This window comes from Podarcis vaucheri (genome assembly GCF_965113315.1).
Source record: "Podarcis vaucheri genome assembly, chromosome: 5".
NCBI lineage: Eukaryota > Metazoa > Chordata > Lepidosauria > Squamata > Lacertidae > Podarcis > Podarcis vaucheri.
In genome coordinates, this window is record NC_138763.1 from 77851615 (window position 1) to 77863639 (window position 12025).

At 39.1% G+C, this 12025-nt stretch overlaps 1 protein-coding gene across 6 annotated transcripts in view; it reads left to right on the top strand.

The window, feature by feature from the left end:
• The window catches only part of CCSER2 (coiled-coil serine rich protein 2), a 53003-nt gene that overhangs the window by 27387 nt on the left and 13591 nt on the right, over window positions 1-12025 (top strand). For 3 of the 6 annotated variants that reach the window (XM_082222345.1, XM_082222343.1, XM_082222344.1), the window contains exons 7-10: window positions 542-625; window positions 1796-1882; window positions 3351-3449; window positions 9536-9620. In XM_082222345.1, the coding sequence (XP_082078471.1) occupies window positions 542-625; window positions 1796-1882; window positions 3351-3449; window positions 9536-9620 (355 nt within the window). The remainder of the gene's footprint in view (window positions 1-541; window positions 626-1795; window positions 1883-3350; window positions 3450-9535; window positions 9621-12025) is intronic. The other 3 variants (XM_082222341.1, XM_082222342.1, XM_082222340.1) reach the window with 1 other exon arrangement.

Genomic DNA, 12025 nt, shown 5'->3' on the forward strand with positions numbered 1-12025 from the left:
AGTTGTAGTGAAGTGGAATGGTATAACACCCCACAGTTATGTGACCTTTTTTAAATTATTCAGCAAACAAACTAGAAGTAACAAATTAAGTTCCAGCCCTTATAATTCTTGAATAAATCATTGTGTGGTCTAGGCATTAAGAAACACTTTCTTTCATCTCTCTCTCTCTCTCTCTCTCTCTAAGCAATTTCATAATAAAGCTAGTATTTAACATGTTGAATACTGCTAGGGGGGAAAGTTTCTTTGAAGATGGATACCAGAAATTGTTTGACAATTTCAGGAACCTGATAGATTCTTAGTGCTGAGAAACTAAAATGCAAAGTAAAATCAGTGCATACAATTTATTAGCAAATCTCACTATCTAGTTTTGGAAGCCTGTGTTTGAAATAAAACTCTGATAAGATGGAACCATTTGGAAACTACCAGATCTCCCAAGGTCTGTTCAAAATGTCAGGAATAATCCAGGAATTAGTAGTATTTATCATTCAAATACTATAGGATTTAGGTGCTCAAATAAATGGAAACCTTTCACTTCTTGCAGAATGATGAAAATGTGTCACTCCACAACATCACATTTTCACTTCCTTCAAGCCCAGAACTGCAGGAGCCTGAACCAGTTTATAAGGTAAACCAACTGTGCTTATTTCAGAGTTGACCCTTTTGAATGAAGGAGCTAATGGGAAAGCATCAAGTGTGTAGGTCAGCACTATTTATTTATTTATTTATTGAATTATCTTGTTTACCCTTAGTCGGTGTGACAAGGAGAGGAGTTCCTTTAATTTTTTTATTTCTTTGCAAAGCAGCTGCAAACTCTGCAGACTGTTTTGAGAGATAAGAATTCTGGTGGAAAAACTGGGCAGGCAAAGAACCATGTTGCTAGGCAGAATGAGGAGAGAAGACAGTTTCAGGAAAAGCACCACTAAGAAACACTTGGCCTAGGGAGCAGATTTTGTTTTCTTGCTGCTGTTGCCACATGTATTTGGTAAGAGGCTTGGGCAGGATTGCAAACAAACCAAACTTAAGGGAGGATCATAACTTCAGACATAATGTTGGAGTAGATTCAGGGAAATCAGATTAAGTCTATTTCAGTAGGTTTGATGTAGTTTGATATCACCCAGTGGTCTGTTGTCCCAAAGTAAGCTATAGTTAGTTGTCCATTTAATTGTCCAGAACTTTCAAACCATAGCTTAACTACCAGTGGTGGAGCATTCACCGCCCGTGTCCAGGGCATGCATACACCAGGGTACGTTCAGGACATGCTGTGTGGGGTAGGGTATGTTGCCAGAGCGACCGCTGCCCACTGCTGAAAAGCAGGGCACACTTATGGGGCACCGCAAGCTGTTGCAAAGCAACAGGCATCACCCTGGCCCCTGCAAGCCAAGTGCTGCTTTTGTGAGTGGCAGTGGGCTCACAGGAAGGGTGTCATATGCTGTTGAATCCTCTCACTGCACCCTACAGCTGGAGGGCAGCTGAGGACACAACAACTCACCATGCGGCAGAGCGCTATGATGCACCCCCAAAAAAACTGCCTGGGGTGATGGCCCCCCTCAGCCCCCCATTCTACGCCACTGTTAACTACGATACCATAATGCGGCCAATATTTGCAGTTTTGTTTTGTTTTTCATTTTCTTTCTCAACATTTGGTAATGAAAATAATGCAGAGCCTAAACTTTAAAAAGCAATTTGCTCCTAGACAAAGATTTTACTTTCTCTCTTCCCTGACCCCCTGGACAGATAAGAATTATGTTTATCTACTTCATGGAAAACATTAAGATCTCCACTTTTTGTTTGGCAGACTGATGATTTGCTGAATGAGATCACACAGCTTAAAGAAGATTTAAAGAAAAAGGATGAAACAATCAAACAACTAGAGGATCGGCTTGTGAGTATATTATACAGTATACTCTGCAGAGAATGTGATATCTACCATAATTTCTATAAAGCAATGTGACAGCGCTTCTTGTTCACTTGTGTGGGACTAAATTCAATATTTAAGTCAGTGGGAAATCCTTTTATAGGAGCTGCTTATGTAAATTGGAACAGTCACAGGAATTCCTGCATCAGAAGTATGATACCTTAGTGTTCTTACATATTATGGCCATGTGCTGTGTATGTTAACTTAGAGCACAGGATTTTGAAATAACGAGAGTTCAAACCGCACCATTCTTCATTTTAACATATCACACTGTCAATTTATTTTACTCTTAATGCAGCTGCATTTAGCAATTTGTATCAAGTGATAAGACTTGGCATGAGTAATCTAACTATACTTTAAAGAGCAGCAGATGATGTTTCTTATAATGTAAAGCCTAAATTACAATATTAACACATTCAGGGGAACTATTATGGAAGGAGGTATTTAAAAATAAAATGAAAATGAAAAACTCTCCAAACAATTGAAATTGCTGTGAATGATTTGGAAATATTTCATGTTAATTGCAGATAACTGTGATAAATTTAAGTGTATAAAAGTATCAGGATATACCGTATTTTTTGCTCTATAAGACTCACCTTTTCCCTCCTAAAAAGTAAGGGGAAATGTGTGTGCATCTTATGGAGCGAATGCAGGCTGCGCAGCTGTCCCAGAAGCCAGAACAGCAAGAGGGATCGCTGCTTTTGCTTCGCAGTGATCCCTCATGCTGTTCTGGCTTCTGGGATTCAGAATATTTTTTTTCTTGTTTTCCTCCTCCAAAAACTAAGTGTGTCTTGTGGTCTGGTGCGTCTTATAAAGCGAAAAATACGGTATATGAGTCTAGGTTCCTTTCTGGGAGACACTGGGTTGTAACCCATGACCTTGTTCTGTTTAGTGCAAGACTTCCAACTGCACAATGGGATGGGACTTTCATTTCCTGTCCTTGCTACTAACCCCCCACATCAGTTATGGGTTTCTCCCCAACTTTCTGGAGGAGATCTGGGAGGTTTGCGGGGGGTGCATGGGAAGAGGAAGTCTTGTTCTGCAGGTGGAAGCCCTTGAACTAATGGAATAACTTGATGGGTTACAACTCTTTATATTCTGCAGTGCTGTTTGTGTACAGTTTACACACTGTTCAGTTTACACTTGAATTAAGTATTTCTAATGTCTATTATGTGGATCAGCCTTTGGACCTCTGTATCCATCCTTTTCGTCTTTCTTAGCAGCAGTTTGTGGCGCCTGTTTTGTGGTGGTAAAACCCATGAGAGTATGGAGGGATTATTTTATGGCCTTACTACCTCATATTTTGTTTAATTCATTTGCTAAATGTTATATTGTGTATTATACTATCTGTAAGACATTTTGAGATGTTATGTAAAGTAACTAAAAAGCGTAATAAATAATCATCAAATCGTTTGTCTTTTGTGTATGCATAAAGTCTGTTAGGTGTGTCTGCGACAGAGACAGCAAGATATCTGAACAGCCTGCGTGCACATATGCTGACAAATACACACAGACCTCCTGGAGGAAAAGTGCTGTGAGTAGTTGATCAAAAGTTACAGTTGTTTATGTAAGATAGCTCCTGGTTTAGATCCATTAGGTTTTGTCATCTTGCCATGTTACCTAGGGTTCTTTCAATTTCTTCTTTTTAGTTGTATATAATTTTAAAGATGTTTTGCAATCTGCTACATTGTATATACATAGTTATTTATCAGGTGGCGGAGACAAACAGTTGTGTATTTTTGTGTGTGTGTGTTGACTCTCATTTGAGTCTTAAAAATACAATTTAGGATTTCAGATAAGTAGGATTTCAGTTTCCAGTCCTTCCTGATTCCTAAGCATCATTTTTAGGAATGCCATCAAAATGCAATATAGTGCTAATGTAGTTCATATTAAACTTTAATATGAACTGCAGACATTCCAGAATCGAAAAACCATTTTGGATCTTAGTAAATCATTTTAGATGGGTTCTGTAGTCTATATTTAATTCTTATGGATTAAATTCACTGGAGTGTATCCAATATTTGTCCTATTCAGGATTGTTCCATTGAAATGAATGGACATTAGTGACTTAGGTCAATTAGTTTCAGCGGGTCTGCTGTGAGTATAACTTAGTTGGCTATAACCCACTATTTTCAAATCTCATGAGAATCTCTTACCAGTACATATTTTCCTGGCAATGTTACCTCTTTGTCTTTTTAATAACTGTCAAATTTTAGTCCTGGGTTTATTTCTGTTTCCAATTTTGGAATCTGAAGTATTGGTGTAGATGATAATATAATTCTTTACAAGCTTGATGGATTCTAGTAGAACATCTTCTCCATTAGCATTCATAATGCACAGCAGCAGTGGAGCACACATTTACCCAAAATATGAAATAGCTCTCGGAAGAAAATTGTGATCCTTTTGGATTTCCGAATAACGCTGGACACCAGCAGAAATTGCACTAGTTCTAGATTTGAATGAGAAAAATTGGGGTTCACTTGTCCTTACCCCTTTTAGCTAATTTGAGGTTAGTGTTTTCATATTTCTGGGGAGGAAAGAGAGGATTTCCTAATTCTATGCATCTTATTCAACATTGATGGTTGAGCATCTTTTCTAGGGTAAAGAAAAAAATTATGTGCAAACTGTAGCAATATATTTTGACTGTTGAAATGGCAACAAAGTGTTCTATGATGTCACATGCTCTACACATCACTGATTTTTAATGGAATTTCCTAGCAGTGCAGTATGTAGTTTATGGGTTGCTAGTATGCAGAATGTGTGCCACAAATGGTACGGGCACCTGTGTGGACTTCATAATATGGCTAGACACGAACAAATGGAACAGTGGACCTGCTGTGGCATAATTAGGCCTGTAGTTCTGTCCTGCTCAACTATTAGTAAACTAGAGGCAAAATAGCACTAAAAGAATTGCCCTGAAACGGCATTATACTGCTGTAGTTCTCATGGCACATTAAACTATGGTTAAAAACAAGCCCATATTTTAATGTGAACATGCAGTGTACTAGTGCACACTACTGAAAAGTTCCTGTTGCTAAGTGTGGGTATGTTGCCAGGAAACAAGCCAGCATCTGGATTGTGATGCCTGAACCTTGGCTTGTTTCTCTCTAAAGAGAGAAGCAGTATCCCAAGGTTGTTCTTTGCTTATTGTTTACAGTTTGTAGGCTGTGAAACAAATGAAAAGCCTGGGTTCAGGTGTCATCACAATCCAAACTCTGACTTGTTTCGTGGCAGTGGCAGTATTAGGGAAAATAGTAGTTTAACATGCTACGCAAACCAGGGCATGATTTGAGAAGTACTATATGGTCTTTAGTTGTAAATTATTCTATGAAACTGCCCCAGAAGCCTCTCCTATACGATTTCTATGAGTTGTTAGTGGACATTTTGTTGTGGACTAGAAGTGAGCTTTAGGGTTTTGTGCTGAAAAAACATCTTTCACATTTTTCAGTACATGATTTGGAAGAACAAATAACAAAAAAACCATACTCAGATCATAGTGATTGGATGTGTTTTGTATATTTGTAGGCCAGGGGTTGGCAACCTAAGGCCCGTGGGCCACAAGCGGCCCACAGGGGTCGTTTAACCAGCCCCCGAGCCGCCCACTCAGTGAGTTCCCACGTGCTGCACTAAACCAGCACGGTGCGGGGACTTGCTTCCGTGGCGCCAGAAATCATGTCGATGCAGATGCCTGAAATCGCGAGTGTGTTCATGATCCGGCCCATGGAGGGATCTCTGCTGGAGTGAACCAGCCCAGGCAAGGTAAACCTTGCTGACCCCTGTTGTAGGCAAATAAAACTAGCACAGTGCAATATGTACTGGAATTCATACTTGATTAGGTTAAAGCAAAACTATAAACTTAGAATTCCTGATTTGACTCTTCTTGACATTCTGACTCTAATCTACTTTGAATAATTTTTGAAGGACAATTTAAATGAACCTCACTGATTCATCAACAAATTCTATAATATTCTATATTTTTATTCTTACTATTTTCATTTGAAACTAATTCAGTATACAGATAGATATACGCATATAGGCATGTTTCAGTTGACCTGTTGAGACCCCCATATTGAATAATTTTGTTTATTTATTTATTTATTAAATTTGTCTAACGCCCTTCATCCAAAGATCTCAGGGTGGTTCACAGCATCAAAACACAAAATGCATAATAAAAACAAAAACAAGAAGTATTATTAGAAACCACTGTCATTTTCCTATAGCAGAACAGAAACAATAACAAAAAATGACCAGCTGAAATACTGGGCCCATAGTAAATAATGAAAGGGGTTGAATGTTTCTCCTAATATTCCCCCCATCCACCCAGAACAAGATATTGTTGCATGCCACCTCAATCCCAGAGCAGTGTGAGATTCCAGGGTTTCCAGGCACCCAAGTTTGTGTTTCCTTCAGAATGAGGAACAGCAGAGACTGTGGTGTCTTTATGATATATGGTTTATTTACAACCTGAGCCTATGGTGGAGGGGTTCACTGCTTTAACATCCCAGAAGAGTCTTGCTTCACCCATAGCCACAGCCTTGGGTACGAGCAGAAATCAGGCATACTTCTTCCTCCAGCTTCTAACGTACACACACAAAACTCAGCTCACAAGTCTTTATCTTACTAACTACACACATCTGCTACACAGAGCCACTTTCTTTGCTACCTTAATGACCCGTACTTAGAGCTATCCCCAGAAAGCCTACCTGACTATTCCAGGAATTTGAATCCTTGCTTAGATTTTAACACTAGCTGAATCCAGAAGTTACTCCCCCCCCATATAAAATTTCAGTGTTGTAAGTTTGCACTAAGTAACGTTTCTTTCAAGATAAAAATCAGCTTGGAACAGAATTAACCTCCTGCGGTAAAATCGATTTTTGTGGTCTGATGGAATTCTGCAGTGTGCTGTAATAATTTATTTTAAATATAGGAGAACCATTCTTGAAGTGGTGTATAACCTCCTCCACACACACACACACACACACACACACACACACAGTGCGGGGGGCGTGCGTTAATTTATGATGATAGGCAAAATGTGAAGTTATTTTTCCTACCCAATTTTGAGAAGTTGCTAGGGATAAAATGGACCCTAATTAGCCCAAAGTGTGTGGTAGTGTCACTTTCCCTTTCATTTTAATAGGGGTAGACTGGACACTTGCTTCAAAAGGACGGGCTTGTGTTTTACCAAATCGACTACAGAGCTTCTGTTGCTGCAGTTTTCAGGGCAGGCACGATGGTGATGTATCAAAATCTGCAACCTATCCCTGAGTTGTGCTACTTCTGGCTCTGCCCATGGTTAATTTTCAGTTCTCCTCCCCCATTAGTTGTCAAGGGGGGAGAAAAAGAATGCAGCAGCTTTATGTTTCCACAAATAGGTAGGCCAGCTCCGCAGCTTACGACAGAGGGAAACATTTAAGCCCATTTTTAAACTTCCCTTTTACACCCCCTCTGCAATAAGGTTACAGCATTACCTTAGGAATTACAGCTGTTAATTCATCTCTCACATAAATATTACACGAGAGAGAGAGAGAGAGAGAGAGAGAGAGAGAGAGAGAGATGGGAGGGCAGGCATGCTAGCAGCTTTATAATGCCACCATTTGTGTATTTCTTTGCTGTAATTTATTAAAGAAAAACCTTCATTGTTAATAGCTGATTTAGAAGAGTGCAAGTTATGTGCTAGGGGTTCAGCCAAAGGAAGAAGTGATCGTAGCAACTTTGCAGTCCACCAGTGGAAAAAACAACTTTTATTATTTCATATGTTTAACTATGGTTTACTGATGTGCAACCAAACCACTATAGATTTACTGCAGCCTTGTAGAAAAGGAAGAAATCTTATTTAAAGGTTGCTCAGAGTTGATTCTTCACATAGGCAACCAAAGCAATGGATATTTACATAACTGTTTTGCAATACTATATTGTCTATTCTTCATACCATTGTACCGTTCATTGTATGTTATCAAAAGTATCACCAATATCTCTTGTAACATCAAGCAAAGTTGCTGAATGTTCTGCTTGTATTGCAAGCTTTTGTTTTCTGGAGCTCAGCATAATATATAGAATCCACATATGCAGGTTATAGAGCTGTTTTAAGAATTTAGTCTCATCTGAAATTTCCCCTCTATCTAGCTATGTAAGTCAGATTTAAATGTAGTGTGTGTGTAACCTCCACCACAATATAATGACTACTATTCCCTATGTTTCAACTTAGCAAAATCTGTCCACTCTTTCTAAAGTAGCAGTCCTGTGCACATTATTTGAGAGCAAGTCCTATTGTGGCTGCCAAATGTATTTTTAAAAGACCGAGTTACTCAGGTTTCATGCATGTGTGCACCTGCTGCAGAACAAATTGAGAGGACGTGGTTTCACTATCCTCAAAAGGGCATTTCTCTATTTATTAGCATGGAGACAAACAAACCAGGCACCCCTTTTTCTACATTAAAATGGAGATTGATATTCACATGATGATTACTGCCCAGGGGATGCATGAACTGGCCTTCACGTGGCAACTGTTCTATGCAGTGGCTGGAATGAAAGGCAATTGCCATGGATAATTTTTAACTGCTTCTTAAACTATTTAAGCTTTTTTGGAGCTACGTCTTTTTACAGTCTGAAACAAACCTAAAACCCAAGCATGAACTCGATTGCAATTATCCATGATCAGATAACATTTTTGTTAGTCTGAATGTATTATATATGGGGCTATCCTTAAAAGATGGTTTGGAAACTACAGATAGACACTGTACCATGAGACTGTTAACCAGGGCATCTCATTAGAAACATCTCCCTTCAGTATCAAAAGAGCTTCACTGACCACCATTTGATTTTTCAAACCCAGTTTGAGTTGCTCATGTTGACGCTAAAGTCCTTTCTCAACATCACCCTGCCCACAAATTCAGCTTTCTACCAACACTCCTCTTCAAGTGTTCTGATGTTGGACAAATGTGATGACCGAGAGAGGGAGTGCATCTAGGACCTATTCTGCCCTTTGGGTGCCAGTCTAGCTATTTCTATTTACCCAGGACTTCTAAGAATTTTACAATTTCAGTAAGCCATTTTAATTAGTGTATTGTCTTGTGTTTATGCTGATTGGATTTTGTGAGTTGTAATTATTTGTGTACGTCAGGCTTAACATCTTATCCCAGGTGTAAAGTGTGGGTCCCATTAAAACATCTTTCAAAGATCTTGAGGTATGCAGGCAATAGAGAATCTACCCCAAGTTCCTTGCTGTAATCTTTTCAGGTTTGAAAGGCACACACTTTTAAAGCCTTCCCTGTTCTTTGGACGTCTTCGCTGATCTTTATAATAAATTAGAATTTGATAAACAAACCACTTACTTCCACCAGGTACTCTGAAACAATTTTACAATGTATATAAAAAGGCTATTCTTGTCTTGATTGACTTGGTGTTGCATTTAATAAATACATTTCGAATACCTAAAGCCAATTTTTCCTTCAAATATTTTCCAGAATCGAGCTTTTACAAACCTTGCTGATCTTTTCAACTATTTCAGATTTAAAAGTACTTGTTCTTAGTAAGAGGAACAATGTGGCTTTTGGTGCTGTTTGCCCCCTCTCCGTTCTCTTTTTTATTATTCTTTCTCCCCCATCTTTCTCTGCACAGGGTGGGTATTCTGCTCCTTCCTTCTCTCCCTGGCAGGGCTCATTCCAGGGCATCCCTCGGACTGTTCCACCGCAACGCAGACAGAGTGAGTCTGTACTTCTCACTCATATCCCTCACTGTGCTCCAGTAGCAGTTTTCCCTTTGCACGCACTGTTCATTGTGTAGCATTCTGTTCTTTCAAGCAAAAACATCAGACACATGCGAGTCTGTGGTCTAACCTCAGCACCTCTTTCACTTAACGATATAACTGCAACTTAACAGCTTTATCAAATCGTTTAATAATAGATCTTAAAAGCTACCTGAAACCTTTCTTTCATCTATCCTGAAAGTTTGCTTGTTCTCCACCCTTTCATGGCTTTTAAAGTGCGTGTTTGTCCCGTTTGTTCATGTTATCAGCATGTATGCTCATCCAAATATATTTGTTTGATATTTGTGGAGATGTGTTCATAAAAGTCATACTTTGATAACAGTATGTGACACATTGCTATATTTGGAAAATTAAACTTTTCTTTCAGCTGTGAAGCTTTTCTAAGAGATCTCTCAATCAGCAATGTGCCAGAGTAACAAATTAAGGAAGTAGTGGCTTTTCCAGCAATGCATGATTTATTAATATTACTCATTAACTAGCAACAGCTTGATCTAAAATGGGATATTGTTCTTTATGCACAATAGAAAAGACAAATTTGTTGACTTGTACTGTACTAAAATAGAGTAGAAAACTAGTAAAACTGATATATTGTGAAGCACTAGCTTGAATTATCTCAGGGGAAATATAAAGTGGCTACCTTTTTTGTGTAAACATTTTCATTTGCTTATGGTAGATTTTTTTGCATTTTTAATTATCCATACCCTAGAAAGCTTATTTGCAAAGTAAGGATGTATTCCAATCAATTTTATTAAAAGTTGAGTGGTGACATCCTTTTTTTAGTAGTTTGAGAATTTGCATTCTCAGCTTCAGTTAGATGCTGCTATATAAATTAAGTATGGGCAGAAATTAAGATCTTCAGCAATGTTCTTAAGAATATAAAAGGATGATAACTAAAGGGCTACGTATGTTGTGCGAATGCTATTTGGGAACTAAACAAAGACTGAATACTAACTGGTAAGCGTGTGTGTGTGTGTGTGTGTGTATATATACGGGGAGGAAACCTTCCAGCTGACAAGAACCTACGAGAAAAAACCTGCATTCCTGTACCCGTGAAAATCTACGAAAGCAAATATATATATATATATATATATATATATATATATATATATATATATATGCTCTCTTTTGAATAGAGCAAAAACCTGCTCCTATTTTATATTGTGGGCAGAATTGGAACTGAGAACTGGCATTATTTGCCCCTTACCCTGGGATCTGGACTTTGCTATATGCAGTTCCTGCTGTGGACATGCCCCTGTTCGAAACAGCAACACACGGATGTGCTACATTCCCAACATGTCGTTCAAATCCATGACCCCTGAGATTCAGGGGGTCTCATTCCCAAATGAATGCCTAGTTTCTATTATACTGGACTACACCTGGACGAGGAACTACTTTGGCTGCTTAGCTGAATTTGCCTAGGCCCATCTTCTCATAGAGTTTGGGTTAGATAGACCTCTGTTGTGGTCCAACAGGATGCTCCTTATTATCTTAGCATGTCTTCCATATTTGGTGGTTCATTAATTGTCAATGCTATAAGCTGTGCAGTGAAAGTTGCTTAGGGCTAGAAAATCAGTGAAATAAGTAATATGAAAGAGTTCAGTGGAATGCACTAACTGGCCTAGTTCACACATCACATTAAGCCAAAGTTTGAAACAGGATGGAGTACCTATGGCCCAGGGGCCAAATGCAGCCCTACTGGCCTCTTCCCAGACTTTGGGACTCTCTCCGAATAAAGCCCCCTCCCCAACAACACTGTTTCCCCAAACTACACCCCTAACTGGCCCTAACTCACATTCTCCTTTAGAGTTTTTGCTTGGCTGGAATGTGTCCTTGGACGCTGATAATGACTCTTTTTTTATCTGGCTGGACAAAGAGAGGTGTGTGAGCATGTGTAGAAACTAATGTACTATAGAAAGGAGCTACCCACTTTTGCCTTCCCGGCACTAGCATGTGGTCTCCACTCCCAGAAGGTTGTCCAGATGGCAGTATAGTTTTCAGGCTGAAAATGTTTTCTGATTCCTAATTTAAAACAAACCTGTTTGCTTTTTGTGTTGTCCAAATCTGGGCTCATAGTTTGTTTCCTTCCAACAAATCACAAGTAGTAACCAAGGCTTGTTCTTTGCTCACTGCTTGACATTTGTTTGAGGGAAACAGGTCCAAACCTGGGTTCAGATGAAACGACAAGCCTAATTCTGGCTTGATTTGTCTGTGGTGTGGAAGCAGCAAGAGTGTGCAACAGCAGCATGGGAAGCTGCTTATGTGTCTAGACTAGGTGTCGTAAACCTGTGACCTTCCACATGTTATTGGACTCCAACTCCAAACATCCATGGCTGATGGGATTG